This window comes from Salvelinus namaycush, chromosome 28 (assembly GCF_016432855.1).
Source record: "Salvelinus namaycush isolate Seneca chromosome 28, SaNama_1.0, whole genome shotgun sequence".
Lineage (NCBI taxonomy): Eukaryota > Metazoa > Chordata > Actinopteri > Salmoniformes > Salmonidae > Salvelinus > Salvelinus namaycush.
This window is the reverse complement of record NC_052334.1, coordinates 43,893,832-43,915,049: the sequence shown is the minus strand read 5'-3', so window position 1 is coordinate 43,915,049 and position 21,218 is coordinate 43,893,832. Positions and strand designations below refer to the sequence as shown.

Genomic DNA, 21,218 nt, shown 5'->3' with positions numbered 1-21,218 from the left:
TGTCTTTGTTTTGTATGACAGTGTTTTTCTTTCTGCTTGCATTTTGTATTTGTATTTGTATGTGTGTATTTTCAGTAATTTATGTAATTCAGCGCTCATCAGTAAAAGAGACCTTGGTCTCAGTATAACTCACTGATATTTAAATATATATATTTTTAACTACAAATCATTTGTTCTCATGGGGCCAGAACTCAACAGCGTGCACCACTAGGCTTTAATATGCTTGGATAATATGCTCCCTCTGCTTGAAAATGATATTATCAAACAGCAGGCTACTTACATCATTAAAAGAAGAATACGATCGAAATGCACATTACCATGAAACTGATCGGATCAAATGGTTGACATGCAGACGCAGCATTTGAGTTTCACCCGTAAAATGTGAAGAATTATCATTCACAATTGACAGTAATGGCCTTATTTATAATTAGGTAGGCCTAACTTGCTGTTTTAGAATTCAATTTTTTTATTTTATTTATGTTGAGCCACTATTTCTACTTTGTAGGCATAGGTAATTGTAACATTTGTTTAATTTGTTTTATTTGAGCCACTATTTCTACTGTGTAGGCATAGGTAATTGTTACATTTGGATGATGCATTGTAGGCTAAAGTGCCTTCGTAAAGTATTCAGACCGCTTGACTTTTTCAACATTTTGTTAGGTTACAGCCTTATTCTAAAATGGATTATCTTATTTTTCCCCCTCATCAATCTACACACAATACCCCATATTGACAAAGCAAAAACATGTTTTTTTTTATTTTTGCAAAATGATTAAAATAAAAAAAACTGAAATATCACATTTACTTAAGTATTCAGACCCTTTACTCAGTACTTTCTTGAAGTACCTTTGGCAGCAATTACAGCCTCAAATTTACTTGGGTATGACGCTACAAGCTTTGCACACCTGTATTTGGGGAGTTTCTCCCATTCTTCTCTGCAGATCCTTTCAAGCTCTGTCAGGTTGGATGGGGAGAGTCGCTGCACAGCTATTTTCATGTCTCTCCAGAGACGTTAGATCGGGTTCAAGTTCAGGATCTGGCTGGGCCACTCCAGGAATGGCTTCGGGGCATGTCTCTGACTGTCAGAGACATGCCCCGAAGCCATTCCTGCGTTGTCTTGGCTGTGTGTTTAGGGTGCTTAACCTTCACTCCAGTCTGAGGTCCTGACCGCTCTGGAACAGGTTTTCATCAATGATCTCTCTGTATTTTGCTCCGTTCATCTTTGACTCGATCCTGACTAGTCTCCCAGTCCCTGCCGCTGAAAAACACCCCCACAACATGATGTTGTCACCACCATGCTTCACCGTAGGGATGGTGCCAGGTTTTCTCCAGACGTGACGCTTGGCATTCAGGCCAAAGAGTTCAATATTGGCTTCATCAGACCAGAGAATCTTGTTTCTCATGGTCTGAGAGTCTAGGTGCCTTTTGGCAAACTCCAAGCAGGCTGTCATGTGCCTTTTACTGAGTAGTGGCTTCCATCTGGCCACTCTACCATAAAGGCATGATTGGTGGAGTGCTGCAGAGATGGTTGTCCTTCTGGAAGGTTCTCCCATCTCCACAGAGGAACTCTAGAGCTCTGTCAGAGTGATAATTCAGGTTCTTGGTCACCTCCCTGACCAAGGCCCATCTCCCCCGATTGCTCAGTTTGGCCGGGCAGCCAGCTCTAGGAAGAGTCTTGGTGGTTCCAAACTTCTTCCATTTAAGAATGATGGAGGACAATGTGTTCTTGGGACCTTCAATGCTGCAGAAATGTTTTGATACCCTTCCCCAGATCTGTGCCTCGACACAATCCTGTCTCGGAGCTCTACGTACATATCATTCAACCTCATGGCTTGGTTTTTGCTGACATTCACTGTCAACTTGTGGGACATTATATAGACAGGTGTGTGCCTTTCCAAATCATGTCCAATCAATTGAATTTACCACAGGTCGACTCCAATCAAGTTATAGAACCATTTCAAGGATGATCAATGGAAACAGGATGCACATGAGCTCAATTTAGAGTCTCAAAGCAATTGTTTTTATATTTTAATACATTGGCAAAAATGTTTTAAAAAACTGTTTTCGCGTTGTCATCATGGGTTGTAGATTGCTGAGAATGTGTATTTATTTAATCAATTCTAGAATAAGGCTGTAACGTAACAAAATGTGGGAAAATTCAAGGGATCTGAATACTTTCCGAAGGCACTGTATGTATATTCTGAAATGATATCATACAATAAGCTACATGTCGGTACCAACTTTCATGAGGAAATTATGCCAAAAAGAAAATAATTGTGCTGCTGTACCTAAAAACAAAAAGCACTACACCACCGCCCCCAACAACAGATATTAGACAGATTCACGAAAAGGGACCGAGTGAGAAAATCACAGCGCTGATTACACAAAGCCTACTGTATCTATGACTTGCCATAGATAGAACTTCATTGCGCAATAGCAACATATTCTGCGTTCACTTGAAATTATATGATCTTAAAGAATAGTTTGAACAGAAAACCGCTAACCTATACGTGTGATTGACTATGAATATGATATGATGGCAGAAATAGGGACCTTGTTGATAGCTTTGTCAATAAAACAAACTTTCTTTCAAAAAATGTCATGTTCGTGCCTACAAAACTCCTTCCCGCGAGGCTCGCATGTTGTTGACATGCCTACCTGGCTTGGTGGGGCCACAGACAATGACTTTTAAAAAGTAGGCATATACCTAAAAGACTAACACCAATGACACAACAATGTTGTCCCCACACTTTTAAACCTGGACTTACAGTATAATATAAAAACATATGCCATTTAGCAGACCACTTATAGTAATACATGTATACATTTTAGCATGGGTGGCCACAGTGGGAACCAAACCCCACGATGCTGACGTGCAAGTACAATGCTCTACCAACCAAGCCACACAGGACCATGTCTATGGACTTCAGTTGTATGCCCATATCCTTGCACCTGTAGACAGATACCTGATTCGCGGTTCGTTGCCTGAAAAAAGTATTGGGCAATGTTGATATGGTCCCCTTTCAAACAGCCACATTTTTACCACATTCTTGTCAGCATTCACCTTTTATGTAGCCATTGTTTAGCCGCACCTGAGCAAGAGACAGTCAACTTTGACCCTGTTGTTGCGACTGTTGTCCTGGTAACCTGACAGGACAGCAAGCTCCAAATTCTTCAGATAGAAATGCACTGCTTTAATTTCTTCACATTCACAACACAGTTAGCAGCTCGCCATACTTGTAAATAATTACCTTGTTCATTTTCCTTATGGGGAATAAAAGGTTGGCGACAGTTAAACTCAAAACATTGTCAGATATGTTCTGGTAATTATGAGTTGGCTAGCCAGCTAGATACTGGAGCTAGATAACACGCTAGCATCAAACCAAAACGTTGTCTAAAAAGTTGCTTTTACTTGCCTGGCTTGCTAGATTGACATAGCTATCCTAAACACATTTTTAAACAGATGGGTTTTCAGGTGCAACAAATTTAGCAGGTAATGCCATTTGAACTAGGCTGCTGCAATGACATGCAGACTGACGTTTTTTGTGTTTATACTTTTCCATAATGACAAGGACAAGTTTGATGTCAGACAACAATGTGATTTAATGCGTGCCAAAGACGGTAAGATGAAAGGCGACGTTTTTACTGAAGGGTCGGCGGGATTTTTAAATGCATTACCGCAATTATAAATAGGTCGTTTGGCAGGAATAAAAATACAGGTTTTGTCGCCGGCGATACCTTTCAGATATAAAGAAAAGTCAGAAAAAAGTTGCCGGAACACTAAGGTTGGCAGGTTTTTGAAAAGGGATAAGATAGTCCACTAACTGTGTCCAGAGAGACTGGTGCGTTTCAGTGCTGAGAGACGTGAGGGACGAAAGGCCTGTGATGCTGATGACTGCTGCTGTTTTCCTTATGTTTAACATCATTTCTTCTCACAAACACGTCGCCGGCTGGAAAAGGCCAGCGAGCTTGGGCTTCCCCAGGCCTAGCTGCACAACCACACGCAGTGAAAAGACGGAGAGGGGGAGAACGAGAGAGAGAGAGATGGAGGGAGGGAGGGAGAGCTTGGTCTGCGCAGCCTGCAGACACCACTCAGCTAAAAGCTGATAGGAAGTGACGGGCTGCTGATTAGTCAACTCACAGCCCCGGCGACCAGTGTGCGGGGCTGCGCGCACACTGAACACACAAAGATTGAATAGATACATACAGATTGAGAAGACACACACACAATCCTACACAGGGTTCATTCTAGCCCTGTTTATCTGCTGTGCTGCATGCTTAAAGGCATACAGTGAAGGTTTGCCTTTGCACGCACGCATATTCCTTTGCGCGTGTGTGAGCACATGTATGAAGGGGGGCTGTTGGTTGGTTGGTTGGTTGGTTGGTTGGTTACCTTGAGGAGATAGACGGGGATGTTGCTGAAGTCCACAGGGAGCTTGAGCAGGAAGCGAGCGGAGAACTCCCCCGTCTGGAACACGAGAGGCAAGGGAAAAAGAACATCACACCGTGTACAGATGGAGAACAGACAGGCACACAGGGTAACACACAGGTCATATAGAAACAACACAGGCGTACTGCATGGGAATGATTAGGGATGGCTAAAGATGAGTGAATAGCAAATGAGATTTCAGAACCTGCTTGAATACATCTCATCCATCTGTCTTACTGGGCCGATTTTTGGACAAGTGAGAGGTATTTATTTCCTGATTTTAGGGAGCTATTGATCCTACGGATTTTCAATGTGGTTCATTTGCTGACTAGCTAAGTCTAAAAGGTTCATTGTATTTTTAGCCTACGGTCTAGAAAAAATGATCAATCCATTGAAGGAGATACTTTTTAGCTAGTAGTTCTGAAAGTAGCACCTACGAGACAAAAGTGGGCCGCCGAAAATTGCATACTACGTCACATACGTGCAGATAGGTGCACCGTGTCATTACTCTCTCCCGCTCTGCTGTGTGCGCATCTTTCCAGCTGTCACTCAAATGGTGAGGGGCTGAAGCTTATTGGCTCGCTTCAAACTCAAATTAAGGATTTTGTGGCTAATTGAGGCCAAACAGTAATTCTGCTTATAGATGATGGATGTATGAACTACACATCAAGCCCAGATCCTTAGTCGCCAAAGTTTCGCAAAAAGTCTTTAACAACTTTTCCAAGAAAAATTTATGTAAAAATTTAGAAATAACGCAGATTAACAAATATATGACGAAAGGAATTACGAGATATAGAACAATAAAGCCATCTTAAGGCAAACCTCATCTGCAAAGACAGAACTTTCACATGTACACATTGACATTTTCCTAAAAATCATCCTTTCCCATCAAGGCACATATATAAGACCTTCTATTCCATAAAAGTAGATGGTTAGTTAGTGGGGGAGTGTGTCTCCACACACACACACACACACACACAGAGTAGACACAGACATATACACACGGCCTTGCTTTGGAACATGCTTGGGGCGCCACATCCTCACCTAGCATAATCCGCCCTTTCACAAGTCGGTTCAGTGACAGCGAAATTCCCTTCGCTGCTGTGAATGTATTAACCATGTAGCCAGCTGAACTGGTTGTGTATGTCTACATTATGCCTGGGGTTTAGGTGCTGCAATTTATGTAGGTTTAGATAGGATGAGGTTTAGATGTGGGGGTCAAATGTTTGAGAGAATCAAGAGAAACTATAGCCTCATATCAGTCTGTCCACAAAATGAAACCGGTGCAAAGCTTTTAAATAAATCAGTGTGCGTGTGCACAAAAAAATATTTCAAACAAAGAGAAGCTGAATGCTGAGCCACATACTAGGCACAACTCTGGGTGGATGTAACTATGCCCTGCGACGTGGCTGTATCATGTAGCGTACCCAGCTGTTCTTGTGCCCGGCGTAGATCTCCATGCTGCGGCTGTAGTTGGGGTCCTCGAGCAGGCTGTCGTACTCAAAGAGCAGCCGGGAGCTCTCGCGCAGACGCTGGCACTGGTACTGGTGGTACTGCTGGATCAGCTCCTTCACCAGCTGCAGCAGGCACTCCGGGTCCCCCGCATCCCACTGGACCAGGTGCTGGAGAGAGAGAGTGAGAAGTTATTAGAGGGGGTTTTTGTTAAGGCCTTGGTGCAAAGTGAACAAAATAGCTGAAAGCCTATACAACTCAAAGCATGTTCATTTTGCGTCGATATAGTCTCAGTTCATGATCTATGTTATCCATTCTGGTATCTAACTGCAGAGAACTATCCTTTGAGGCACTGACTTGATTTCATCTACCCTAGAGGCCATTTAGCCATGTAAGAGGAGCGAAATCAATTGAAACGATGAAAGGAATTGAAAACACAATGGCGAGGAAAGAGCCCCATTGGTTCACTAGAGCCCCATTGACATCCATTACGGGAATAATCCCAAACTATCCCATTTACCCCCTCTCTTCTTCCTGCATCGCAGGAACATGACATCGCCACAGGATTTCCTGAAGCGACACAGAGCTGCGTCAGTTCGCAGTGAATCCTTTGATCATTCCCACCCCCCCCAACGCCAATATATCTGACCTCATTTGCCAAAATGGTTGAAAGAAGTGGCTCAAAAAGGAGGAAAGGAAAGTTACCAAGACAAATGTTAGTGATGGGAAGGAGCATTGTTTCAAGGAAGCGGATAAGGATAGCAGGGACCTGGCCAATATTTCTTTGGCACTCCAACTTTTTTGGTACACAATGGTTTGGTTAGGCATCAAAGACTGGACTTTGTGAGCCACAAATGGAATATTTTCCATTTAGACAACAGAGAAGGGGAAAAATATACTCTGTGTGTTGTTGGGACATTCCTGATCATTAAAGTAAACATGTTGAGTGCATTTTGAGTTCCAGTTCCATACAGTGCTATTTTGAGTAGTGGACAGAGCGACCCTTGCGTGTCTGAACAGTCCATTGTACATTTGCGATAACTCTCCTCCCACCAAACAGAGTATTTGCATGAACAACGCCAAATTCCCCTGACCTCACTGACTGAAGCTGACAACAGGTATGCAAATGTACAGTAAAAAAGGCATAAACAAGCAACCACCTGTCACGAATCGGTAAGCCTTCTTACACAACATCTTCCACTGGCCTAATTATACAAAACAGGATGTTATTCCTCCCTCTGAAGGGGGGTAATTGTTCACTGACATATGGAGGAATAAAAATACAACATTTTAATTTGAGTGACACTGTGCGAAAACAAACTGCGGGAAACATGTCAGCCAAATAAACACAAATGGACGACTGAGCCTAGATGCAACGTAGCACTACGCAGTGGTCTCCTGTCGACTTATTTGGAGTAGTAGAGGAAACTCAATAGTTCAAAATGGGGCATACACGTGTGAGAACAGTGGCAGTGACTTAATGAGTTTGTCACACTTGTTGGACTTTTAAATGACAGTGCTCTTGTTTTTTTCAACATGATTCTTGCTCGCTTCAGTGAGGCACAACTCTGTCTGCAGGCTTAGCTGAAACACACATACAGATGGACCTGGAGCTTGCCCATTTGAGCGAGACTTACAGTAAGCTAGTCATCATTACGGACAGCACTCAAAACAACAATAGGACGGGCATGAAGGCAGAACTTCACGGATCAAATCAAAGTACAAAATGGAGTGTTGAACATGTGTAGCCGACATGAAAGGATATTTTCTTTGGAAGACAATATAGTCTAATGACCCTATTCATATTATTTTGATCAGTTCGCAACAAGTTTGTCTTAGAGGGCACACTGCATCGGTTCAGGTCAGTTCCATTTCAAAGCCGGTCAATCCAGGCTTGAATTGAATGGCCTTTGAACCCGAAAATGCTATTTTCACACTTATATCTCAGTTTAAATTCTTGTTTGGTATGGAAATCAAACTGATCTCAACTCTGGTGAACTAAGTCAATGAACACAGCCCTAAAAGCTCCCGTGAAGAAGTGAAAGCTAACCCTGTCACTGACCCCTTCTGAAAGCTGGATCCAAGCCAAATGACCAAACTGTGACTAGACAACAACAAACAACTGAGTCGTGACATAACCGGTGATGACATAACCACAATTCCAGTCTGATGGCAGCTGTTCCAATGTGTATTCTCTGCTCATGCTGCGGTTTGTATGCATCACTCCGTTTCTTTGGCATGGTTGTATAGCAGTTCTGTCAACCGGCCATAGGTCGGCCCAGTTGTAGAGCGAATGTATAGATAAATCAGCTACTATGAACGTGAGTGTGTGGATAAGGAGGGTCATAGGTCCCAAAAGTAGCCCATACCAACCCTTATGCATTGGGGAGTAATGATGACACAAGGCCAGTCTTTGACCTCTGTCAACTTAACTGCTTGGCTGTCTGTATGTCGGTCTGTCTACGTCAGTCTGTCTGTCCATATCACGTCAGAAGAAAGCTTCCATTGTTTCCTATTGGACCACGCCCCTCCTGCCATCGAACAGGGAAGCAGAGGGCAAAGTTAGGCCATTCAGTACCGGTGACCTCATCATCCTGAGCTGCGAGTGGTTACCAGCAATGTCGGGCTTCCCGAAATATGAGGGAGATGCAAACAAGGACGGGCATTGTCCAAAGAGGCAGCAAGATGGCCCAGAGGCAGGAACGAGCTGAAACTGAGGCGGGACTGAGAGGAAGTGCTGTGTCAGGATTGTGACATCACATATCATTGAAACTTCACTGAGGAGGAAGGGAGAGGGAGGGGAAAAGGCAGCAGAAGGAAAAAAGAGGAAGAGAGAAATAAGCAAGAGCTGAGGGGCAGGGATATACTAGTGATATAAGGAAAACTTCCTCTTGACAAACCATTAGGCCTACTTTTGGGGCTCACAGATGGTAGAACGACACTGTAATTGATTCTTGAGTCTAGACTTTCACAATGGTGTAATTAAAAAGGTAGGCCTACCACCAGGGATCATCAGCTAGATTCAGCCGCGGGGCCAATTTTATCTTGAGCGAATGGTTGGGGGGCCGGAACATAATTACAAATCATTTGGAGACGACAAATTGACCATAAGAAGCCCAAACAGATATGTTTGACTAAAACATAATCATTTCAAACCGTTTTGTTTGAACTTTTTTCAATTGACATTTCTTTGTATATAATATATATATATATACACATAAAAATGATGCCAGCTGATTCATGAATTCGACTGGCTGAGAAACGCTGCCTGTCTCGCTCTCTCTAGTCCCGACTCCCGACCACTACAGGTTCATTCTTATGGGACATAAACATAATCATTTCAAACCGTTTTGTTTGAACTTTTTTCAATTGACATTTCTTTGTATATAATATATATATATATACACATAAAAATGATGCCAGCTGATTCATGAATTCGACTGGCTGAGAAACGCTGCCTGTCTCTCTCTCTCTAGTCCCGACTCCCGACCACTACAGGTTCATTCTTATGGGACAGTTGGAGATCGAATTTGAATATTGAAACAATGTTGCAAATGTCGGAGAGATAGATAGCAAGGTTTATACAAATCTCTGCTGTTGAAAACGAAATGTTAGTCTAAAAGAAATGTGAGATAATGTCTACAGTGGAGATCAAGTTTATAAATTGCCTGGCTGGGCTGATGAGACAGTGGATTGCGCAGTGAGATGGAACAGAGTAAATAGGCATTTTAATGTCATTGGAGTTAGCCGATGGTAACTTGTGGATTATAAACTGGGTGGTTTGAGCCCTGAATGCTGATTGGCTGACACAGTGGTATAACAGACCGCATACCACGTGTATGACAAAACATTTATTTTTACTGCTCTAATTATGTTGGTAACCAGTTTATAATAGCAATAAGACACCTCGGGGGTTTGTGGTATATGGTCAATATACCACGGCTAAGAGCTGTATCCAGGCACTCCACGTTGCGCATAAGAACATCCCTTAGCCGTGGTAAATTGGCCATATACCACACCCCGTCATGCATTATTGCTTAAATAGACACCGGCTGGAATGCGCTTTTAACCAATCAGCATTAGACCCACATGTTATATATTTATTTACAAAAAAATATATGGGGGATTGGAAATGATGCAAGATAATTAATTAGACTAGTTTATCAGTCTTAGATTCCTTCTTTTAAAGGCCCAGTGCATTAAAAATTCTGCTTTCCTGTGTTTTGTATCGTATTGTACAACAGCTGATGAAACTAACACTGTAAAAGTGTGAAAAAATGTGATCAGTGTTGCTGGTTGAAAATACAATTTATACAGGACCTTATAATTGCATGGGTGGGAGTTTTGGCTTGCCTGGTGTCAACACCAGAAAGTAAATTGGTTATAGACCAATAACGAAGAGTTCCAATCCCCTCTGCCAATTACAGTGAGTTTTACGTTTTCCCCTCCCCACTCAGACAGAAACATTTCTGCTTGAAAAATAGTTTTTTGCTAAAAAGCTATTTCTGTCCATTTGAATGGAAAAATATTACACTAAGGTACTTAATTGTTACCCAGAAATGATTTGATATTGATATAAATACGGCTGCATTGGGCATTTAAACAACAGCATTTTAATAAAAAGGGGGGAAAGTATAGACTACATAAAGATAGTCAGAGGTCACTGACAAACACAATCTAGCTCCAAACCTGACAAGGTAGCATACAAATCCACAGGACTGGCTGATGCAATTCCATTAGAGAAGACATTACATTTCATTGGATGCAGTCTTGGGGAAAATACAATAACTTTCAGCAAATTGGGCATCGTTTCAGATTCCCAAACCAATAAGGAGCTAATAGAACAAGGTCAGGAGAAAATGGGTACGACGTGTGAAATCACATGTTCTCAAGAACAAGCTGTAGGCCCCCTCTCACTGAAGAGACCCAAGCTGACAGAATTATGTCTTCCTCTGCCATAACGACTGTGTCGTGCCGGTCCAATATTTCACTGAGCCGCACCGAGAGAAGGATGCTGCCATCTGAAATTTAAAGATAATTATATAGGCCAAGGCAAATATTTGTTTGTGCATTTAATGTGATTTTTATATATGCTGGCAACCTGATCCAATAAATCGCTTGCTGACTTGAACGTATCAGGCGTAAAAAAAAAAAAAAAAGTATTAAATTAATCCGCAGTTAGTCTTCTAATTGAAGTGTGGGCTCGTACCCTGTTTCGCCCACGGAAAGTGCCAAGTCTAAGATCACATTAAATTGCTCTTGTCATGTGTTTAAGACACTTGGCAATGGAATCCTCAGCCCTGTAGTGTTCCTAAAGACAACCATGCGGCTTGGGCCCAACATGGCACTACAGTGGTGGCTCCACTAAAAGTTTTGCGATTATGCTGTGGGACTTTAAGGTAATTTGTGGTTTCGTACGGTATCCTGCGTCACCACTTCATTGCTCCAGACCAGCGCAAGGGGGAGTTAGAGCACTGATTATGCTTTTGGCGCTACTGTGTCTCTAATTGACAATGAATGGGAAACATAAACCTAAATAGAAATGGATAATTGTGCACGACTTCAATATTTTTAAAAACTGGTTGTTACATTAAGGTTTTTATTCTACGAGAAACTTAGACTACAAATAGGGTGTGGAAATTATAGGATTATTTTGCTTTTACTGTAGTACTGTAGCCTACTCCCGACCGGTCACGTTGTACAGCACCTGAGTGGCGCAGCGGTCTAAGACCCTGCATCGCAGTGCAAGCTGTGTTGCTACAGATGCTGGTTCAATACCCATGCCGGCCTCAACTGGGAGACCCATGAGATGACTGTAGGTTTTTGGTTTTTCTCTCTCTAAAAACAAATAAATAATTCTAAATAACAAACTGGCTTCATTTACAAATTAGTAACAATGTCTCACCCCATGTTCAAGAACGGTCTTTTTCTCGCTCATTTAACGTTATTTGAAAATGAAATCATCTCCAAAATGTACTTTTTTTTTTAAACAAAGCGATTATTATTATTATTAATTTAGATTCATATAAAAGCCCCTTGGATATTCTCACAGATATATTATTAACCCTGTTATTAGCAGGTCATATTGGTCATGGCTCCCGAGTGGCACACAATGGGATTGCCTTGCAGTTCTCCAGCTGTATCCACTGAAATAGCGGTGGGCGTGCAAGGTTCAAGGCACGAGGGCAGGGGGCACGGGATGGGCCACAGAGCGGTGCACAGAAGACGGACCTAGCCCATGGGGAAGGGAGGAAGAGGAAGGGGGGGTGGACCCACACCCCGCCCCACTGGGTAGCACAGAGCAACACTTTAAGGGGCATTGCACTAATAATGGCGCTGACTAGGGAAACGTTCCCGCTGTTCTTAGTGCCAGTCTGCACGTTCAAACTAAAACAATGTAACTAATAATGGCGTGAAAAATGCCCCGTAGATATGAATTTGGAGGGCAGATATGATTAAATATTAAAGCATTAGACCTCTCACTAAAGGCGTCAGTCAAAAGTTATACTTAAATCAGAACTGGATTTAAGGAAAAATGACATGAAAAGCACACATTTGTTAATCCCAAACTCTAAAAGTAATAAAAGGAAAGGTAGACACAAGACGTAAACAAGATGCTGTGTTTTTATTTACAGTAGTGATGGACAGCTGGTGGCATTTTGAAAACAGGTTTTCAAACACTTGTAGCCCAATTAGCAGGACAATAGACTCTTATAGCCCGGCTACTGTAGGTGTACTTGCAATGTACTCAATGCTTAATTAAGTACTCTAAGTGCTACAAAAAAAGTGTAACATTTCTAACTCAAAACAGCAGTACAGTATCTCTTCGTCAACATCTTTATGCTTCCGTTAATTAAATAACTAGAAAAAGAAATTCAAAATGCAGATGCTACCCGTTCCAGGGACCGTAACCACGAGAGGACTTGAAAATGAGCCGGCGCTGAGAGGATCACCAAAACTAAAGGTGTTTTAGTTTCAGTGCATTTTCTTAAAAAAAAAAAAAGTATATAGCCTATCAATGTGTAGGCATACTGTGTAATAAAATCGATAATAAAATAAAGGTTAAATAAAAATAAATCAATGAATGTGTACTAAAAACGTGAATGTGTTTTTGCAGAGCATACAACCATGCCGACAACCATCCGTGGAGATCAGTGGACAAAGAGCTGGACAATGGGCCGCACCGAGAAAAAACACATTGGTTGCCAAGAAAGCGGTTAGTTTTGCAAGATTCTTCAAATGTGTACGCAGCATGTGTGTGTTGGAGTCACTTTTAGTTCTTAATTGATCTACCGTTTCTATCATAGGCCACTGTGATTGATGAGGGCTCAGGGCGGTACCATTCTGCTCATCTGATGAAGGTGCACATGGATCCGATTCAAACTTTGAAGACCGAGATCGAGTCATTGAAGGCAGACCAGCAGAAAGAGAAACATTATCGGAGGGCAGAGATACGGGCGACAGCTGATGCATTGGTCCAGAGACAGGCGGCATTGGTGGAGAATGACGCATTGAAGAGGGCAAGGAACGAGATGGAGTCACAATCCATGCCAGGCACCCTGTGAGCTCTGGAACTCCACCTCCGACAGGCAGAGTCAACATACATGGCGGGTTCGTCAGGTCGTCGGTTCACCCTGACATTTCCATTCCTCTTCTGACAACAGAACTTGACCAACTGCTCACCAGGCACAGCAAGGGCCACCCGGACCGTTATGCTGTTCTGCTATTCCAAGGATGTGTAACCAAAGAGAGATACCACGAGTGGGCACAGAATACCAACTGGGATGGATCCCGAGGCAAATATGGCTTACCAGTGAACCCGGGTGTTCATCATTAATACTGTGTCTCAGAAGTTTCTGTTCATTACTGATGCAACCTGAAAAGCATTAAAGACAGAGTTAATGAGTACTTTAGGTCACCGAGAATATCTGGACATGGCCTGCTCTCCCTTATGTAAGGAATTAGGCACTTTCCCATGTTTACTAAAGTATGTAGTGTAGGCTATGTTTACTTGTCAGACTGCACAGTAGCCTAATAAACAAATGCAGGTGGCTTATATCTTCAAAATGCTTTAAATGCATTATTATCCAAATGCAAAGATTGTAGCGTCAGACCCAAGAAGATTTGAGGCTGTAATCGCTGCCAAAGGTGCTTCAACAAAGTACGGAGTAAAGGGTCTGAATCCTTATGTATTTTTTGTTTTTAATAAATTAGCAAAAATGTCTAAAAAACTGTTTTTGCTTTGACATTATGAGGTATTGTGTGTAGATTGATGAGGTGGAAAAAAACATTTTAATCAATTTTAGAATAAGGCTGTAACAAAACGTGGAAAAAGTCAAGGGGTCTGAATACTTTTCGAAGGCACCGTATGAATATATTAGGCCTACCTGCATTAAATACTCATTAAATACTGTTGTTGTAACATTCTGTTGCATAATTCAAGAAGTGTGTCAATAGTAGGATACCTTCAGATTAAAATTCAACACGCTTGGCTCTAGATAACACCTATCTATACATAGTTTGCGAGATCAGACATAATATCCCTCTGAGTGTTCATTTTCGGAAGTTGCTTTCATTTCAGTGCATCTAATTTACAAACATTTCAACTGTAATTAAATTATTACTTTTTTCTATTTCGCAAGAAATGTACGCCCATCAAAATAAAGTTATTTCTTCCCTTTTTTGTGATGTAAATGTCGAGATGATGCGTTAAATCCCTGACAAAGCTTTAGCGTTCTTATAGATGCAACGGAAAGACAATCTATTCCATTAAGCCCATTTCAGCCATTACTGGAGTGTGTTTGTCAGGTCATTATGAACATTTCCACGGTCGTAACGTTAACAGGAAAAAAAAACAGGCACAAGCAAGAGTATGAAAGAGTCGCAGGAGTCCAATGAAAGCCATCAATCCAGCGAGATTTAAGTGCCAAGTGAATTTTGCACCCCTCAAACACAAGAAATAGATGGCTGAAAAAGAGAGATCCCCCCCAGGTGGGTAGGGCATGCAAATTGCATTTTACATTTACATTTAAGTCATTTAGCAGACGCTCTTATCCAGAGCGACTTACAAATTGGTGCATTCACCTTATGATATCCAGTGGAACAACCACTTTACAATAGTGCATCTAACTCTTTTAAGGGGGGGGAGGGGGGGGTTAGAAGGATTACTTTATCCTATCCTAGGTATTCCTTAAAGAGGTGGGGTTTCAGGTGTCTCCGGAAGGTGGTGATTGACTCCGCTGACCTGGCGTCGTGAGGGAGTTTGTTCCACCATTGGGGTGCCAGAGCAGCGAACAGTTTTGACTGGGCTGAGCGGGAACTGTACTTCCTCAGAGGTAGGGAGGCGAGCAGGCCAGAGGTGGATGAACGCAGTGCCCTTGTTTGGGTGTAGGGCCTGATCAGAGCCTGAAGGTACGGAGGTGCCGTTCCCCTCACAGCTCCGTAGGCAAGCACCATGGTCTTGTAGCGGATGCGAGCTTCAACTGGAAGCCAGTGGAGAGAGCGGAGGAGCGGGGTGACGTGAGAGAACTTAATTGCACATTTTATTATTATTATTTTACCTTTATTGAACTAGGCAAGTCAGTTAAGAAAAAAAATATTATTGTCAGTGACGGCCTAGGAACAGGTTAACTGCCTTGTTCAGGGGCAGAACCTCTCAGAGTAAGTGTGCTGATCTTGGATCAGGTCTTCCCTGTCCATAATAATCTGATCCACTATGATCTAAAAGGCTAAACTGATCCTAGATCAGCATACTGTAGGGTTGGGCAGTATACCGTATTTTACTATACACTGAGCTCCAAAAGTATAGGGACAGTGGCAATTTTTGTTGTTTTGGCTCTGTACTCCAGCACTTTGGATTTGAAATGATACAATGACTATGAAGTTAAAGTGCAGAATTTCAGCTTGAATTTGAGGGTATTTTCATCCAAATCATGTAAACCGTTTAGAAATTACAGCACTTTTTGTACATAGTCCTAGTATTTTAGAGGACCAAAAGTATTGGGACAAATCCACTTGAGTGTGTATTAAAGTAGCAAAAAGTGAAGTATTTGGTCACATATTCCAATGACTACATCAAGCTTGTGACGACATTTGTTGGATGGTTGTGTTTCATTATTTTGTGCCCAATAGAAATTAATGGTAAATAATGTAGTGTCATATTGAAGTCACTTTGATTGTAAATAAGAATATAATATGTTTCTCTAAACACTTCTACATTAATGTGAATGCTACCATGATTAAGGATAATCCTGAATGAATCGTGAGAAAGTTACAAACCGAAAAATATCATACCCCTAAAACATGCTAACCTCGCACCATTACAATAACAGGGGAGGTTAGCATTTTTGGCGAGGTATGATATTTACGCCTCTGTAACGGTCTCACTCATCATTATTCACGACTCATTCAGGATGAACTAAATATTTAACCAAATAGCTTCCCGGACTATCTGCATTTATCATCTTTGCACTAACTGTTTTGACACATCACATACACTGCTGCTGCTGTTTATTATCTATCCTGTTGCCTAGTCACTTTACCCTGACCTATATGTACATACAGTATCTACCTCAATTACCTCGTACCCCTGTACATCGACTCATTACTAGTATCCCGTGTATAAGGCAGAGTTATCTTTACTCATTGTGTATTTATTTGAATGCCCCGCAAGGGCATGCATTTTAAGCCCGAGCCCTACACATGCCCGCTATGTTCAGGCCCTACCCTACCTAGGTCCATTTGCTTCTGCCAAATTTAAGGCCGGCCGGCCGGCCCTGCCCGGAACCCAAAATAACTTCTTCCATTAGTAAATCCATTAGCTGTTCTGCTCTGTCTGTCACTCAATCCCTGCGCGCAGCTCGCTCTGCATGCACTCAGCTCACGGTGGCTCACGGAGTCATTGAGTATCTATAGCAACGGCTCCGCTTGGGCTGCTCTGCTTAATGAAGACACATGACAAAACTCAAGGAAAATGATTATTTTCTGTTTTATATTTGACAAGGTTGAAGCACTTCTAACACCATGTGATGATCTGAGATATGACTGTACTGCGCAGCAAAGCACGAGAAAATTGGCACAGCTTCATAATGTCAGTAATCAATTTTGTGATACCCGAGCCCTGCCCGGTCCCTAGTTATTGATGCAAAAAACAGGCCCTACCTAAACAGGCCCTACCTGGCCCTACCTAAACAGGCCCTACCTGGCCCTACCTAAACAGGCCCTACCTAATAGGCCCTACCTGTCGGGGCCCGTCGTGCTCAGTTCGAGTCGCGGATCTCGAATTTAATCCTTGTGTTATTATTCGTATATTTGTCTCTCTGCAGTGTTGGGAAGGACCCGTAAGTAAGCATTTCATTGTTAGTCTACACCTGTTGTTTACGAAGCACGTGACCAATAACATTTGATTTGACTGTACACTCGTCAGTCCGCATGGTCAATGCAGCAGATAAAACAAATATGTTGATGAAAATGATGCTGCTTCCCACTTTGCTTCTAAATATAAATCCACAAGCGTTCTATAATAACACTATTAGATTGTGTATCTTACTGTCTGCAAACAGCTAGTTTGACTTTTCTTAGAAAGTCGCGGCTAAAAAAAATTGCATTAGGAGCTAATACTAATCGCTTGTTAGCTGGCTAGTTAATAGAGCCGGATACCAGTGCTGGTGTAGGCCTAAATCAGAATGGTGTTTGTGTAACAGTACCTTTGAAATCAGAGATAAATAGGTGAAACATGAATATGTTCGCTACATTAAGAGAAAACATGCAATGTACCCAAAGATTATAGGGTCCCACTCCCCCAGGGAAACACAGACCAACACTGGTTCCTACCGTCACAATAACTCCTCCATAGAGATCCTATTACTATTCTAATTCTATGAACACCTCTGGCCGTTTCATTCGTTGTCATGTCAAATAACTATGTGTTCAAAGTGCCCACTATTACATTATATCTATCAAATTAGAATAATCATTCTATTTCCGTGATTCCAAAAGTTCACCAAAGTGTTTTGCTCTAAAATCACAAGTCAAATCGCAATTGTAAAATTTGGTTAAAAGTAAAGGCCTAGATTTTTGACCATATCGTGGAGTCCTACATGGCAGTGTGGAAATGATCTCAAATGAAATCAACTTTTGGTTAAAGTTTGATTGAACCTGTATAAAACAATCAGAATGGAGAAAGACCCATTGAAATCACTTAGAATGTATGTGTTGCCACCCTAAGGTCACGCACTACTCATAAAGCACATTTAGAACTTTTATTATTAACAAACATAAAACACCGTCAAAAATGTGTAAAAAATATTGATATTTTGGCCATATTGCCCAGCCATTGATCAGCACCTGTACTCTGAGACGCTTTATCCATACCTCCCCCTGGACCAACATGGGTATCCTGTCCTCACTCGGTCTCCATGCTTTGAACTCCAGCTTCCTCTCTTATTCATCAGCGGGTGTTAAACAATAGCCAAAACTCCTTCCCATAAACCGTCCCTGCTCGCAACAATAGCAGGCCGTAATGAAACCATTTCTATAAACTTTTGCCAGTGAGCCAATAATAAACTCTCCAATAAATGCCTGGGACTCGTTATTCCGCAAAGCAGGAAGGAAGGGAACAACGGTTGGTACACTATGCCACGGTCACTGCGACTCTTTTTATGGGCCATCTGGGGACCATTGTTACCAAGTTTACTGGGAATGAGATGGACCTAGCTAGACTACTAAGGGAAGAGCACCCTTTGCCTAGTATTCAAGACTGTTGGGAGGTTGACGCAATGTTCACAACATTGCGAATGTTTAGATTGGTTCTACTTTGCATTTTCTCAGTGGGATTCAGCCAAATTAAGAACAATGACTTATTGTACAAGACCAAACATCTCAGAGGAGTATTAATCCTAACTAACGTAAACCTAACTTAACTTCGGTTAACCAAAACATTTAGTAATGCCAATGAAGGTCTACCTTAACAGCTATAAGAAATCATGCCCTTGTTTGACAGCAAATTAAGGCACGTTAACAGCTGAGATTTATCGAATCATCCCAACATACAATTAGAAAGGAAAAATGATCGGGGTGAATTTATATACGTAAGCGCACGCATGCACACACACAATGCTCACAAGTGTGTGTAATAGAAGCTAGATTCCTAGTTGCCTTTCACTTGTTTAGTCGGCATACAGTAGGTAACCTTCAAACCCATAGCAAGGTCTCATAAGATTCGTCGAGCTGTCATTAAAATGTATTTGTTACAAATAACAGGAACATGTCATTCAAAATTCCAGTACTGTTTTTAAAGTTAAGGAGAACTTAGCGGTTTGCAAGTGGTAATGCAAACAAGCAAGCACTCAGAAAGAACAGTAGCAGGCACTCTGCTATCTCTCCCTAAACTAAAAAAACATAATGTTGTTGTCAATGACAGTGACCGCCAAGGCCACCGACAGATACGTTTCCTCAGCTGACAAAACAACTAGTGTTTATACCAGCCTTAAAGAAGAAAAACTCTGTTTCAGCGGGGGGGGGGGTGTTATTATATGTTTACCTCTGACAGATTTTACGTCTCTAACGATGCTGGAAAGCCATGGATTTGTCTTTCGACAAATTGCAGGGTTTACCAAAAAGAAAAGTCCCACATACAACTTGCTAGGAATGTGTATCCTGTATGTGGGTAATTCTCAATGCAGAGTCAGTCAGGGTGGCGTGAGTAGGCTATTGCTAGCGCCGCTATCAGCTTTTCTCATATCATGACTGGCTCAAATGCTGTCATTTTTTCTGCAGGCTTCGGGGCCTGTGATTCGGGCTAGGCTAAGAGAAGCCTGCTGTCTCTGTACCAATCAGCTGTGGTGTCTGAAAAGACGGACAGGGACATGCTGGCAAGAGAGAGAGGACACTCACAGTCGCAGACACACACACTGCTGCCCTCACACATGCGCGCACAAAAGCATGGACCAGGGATTTTTCTGCTATTATAATACTTGGGCAGTCCAAACAGTGTAAAAACATAAATAAATACAAAAATGTACAAAAAATGTAATACATTTTCAGGATGGAAAAACGCTTTCAGTGTAAACTTAAAACAACTAAAGCCAGATATAAAGTACACTACATGACCAAAAGTATGTGGACACCTGAACATCTCATTCCAAAATCATGGGCATTGATATGGAGTTGGTCCCCTCTTTGCTGCTAGAACATCCTCCACTCTTCTGGGAAGGCTTTCCACACTAGATGTTGAAACATTGCTGCAGGGACTTGCTTACATTCAGCCACAAGAGCATTAGTGAGGTCGGGCACGGATGTTGGACGATTAGGCCTGGCTCGCAGTCGGCGTTCCAATTCATCCCAAAGGTGTTCGATGGGGTTGAGGTCAGGGCTCCTTGCAGGCCAGTCAAGTTCTTCCACACAGATCTCGACAAACCATTTCTGTATGGACCTCGCTTTGTGCACGTGGGCACTGTCATGGGGGCATTGTCATGCTGAAAAAGGAAAGGGCTTTCCCCAACCTGTTGCCACAAAGTTGGAAGCACAGAATTGTCTAGAATAACATTGGATGCTGTAGCATTAAGATTACCCTTCAATGGAACTAAGGGGCCTGATCCATGAAAAACAGTCCCAGACCATTATTCCTCCTGCACCAAACTTTATAGTTGGCACTATGCATTCGGGCAGGTAGCATTCCCCTGGCTTCAGCCAAACCCACATTCGTCAGTCGGACTGCCAGATGGTGAAGCGTGATTCATCACTCCAAAGAGCACATTTCCACTGCTCCAGAGTCCAATGGTGGCGAGCTTCACACCACTCCAGTCGACGCTTGGCCTTGCGCATGGTGATCTTAGGCTTGTGTGCGGCTGCTCGGCCATGGAAACCATAAAGCTCCCAACGAACAGTTCTTGTGCTGACGTTGCTTCCAGAGGCAGTTTGGAACTCGTAGCGAGTGTTGCAACCGAGGACCGAAGATTTTTAGAACGCTACGCGCTTCAGCACTCGGCGGTCCCGTTCTGTGAGCTTGTGTGGCCCACCACTTCGCAGCTGAGCCGGTGTTGCTCCTAGACGTTTCCACATCACAATAACAGCACTTACAGTTGACCAGGGCAGCTCTAGCAGGACAGAAATTTGACGAACTGACTTCTTGGAAAAGTGCCATCATATGACAGTGCCATGTTGAAAGTCACTGAGCTCTTCAGTAAGGCTATTCTACTGCCAATGTTTGTCTATGGATATTGCATGGCTGTGTGCTCAATTTTATACACCTGTCAGCAACGGGTATGGCTGAAATAGCCAAATCCAGTAATTTGAAGGTGTGTCCACATACTTTTGTACATATAGTGTATCTAGAAAC

At 42.3% G+C, this 21,218-nt stretch overlaps 1 protein-coding gene across 1 annotated transcript in view; it reads right to left on the bottom strand.

Moving 5' to 3' along the window:
• babam2 (BRISC and BRCA1 A complex member 2) overlaps nucleotides 1-21,218 on the bottom strand; it is a 200,496-nt gene that overhangs the window by 137,973 nt on the left and 41,305 nt on the right. Inside the window, exons 5-6 of the mRNA XM_038967050.1 lie at nucleotides 5,857-6,051; nucleotides 4,394-4,468 (exon numbers count right to left, since the gene is read on the bottom strand). Coding sequence (XP_038822978.1) covers nucleotides 4,394-4,468; nucleotides 5,857-6,051 — 270 coding nt within the window. The remainder of the gene's footprint in view (nucleotides 1-4,393; nucleotides 4,469-5,856; nucleotides 6,052-21,218) is intronic.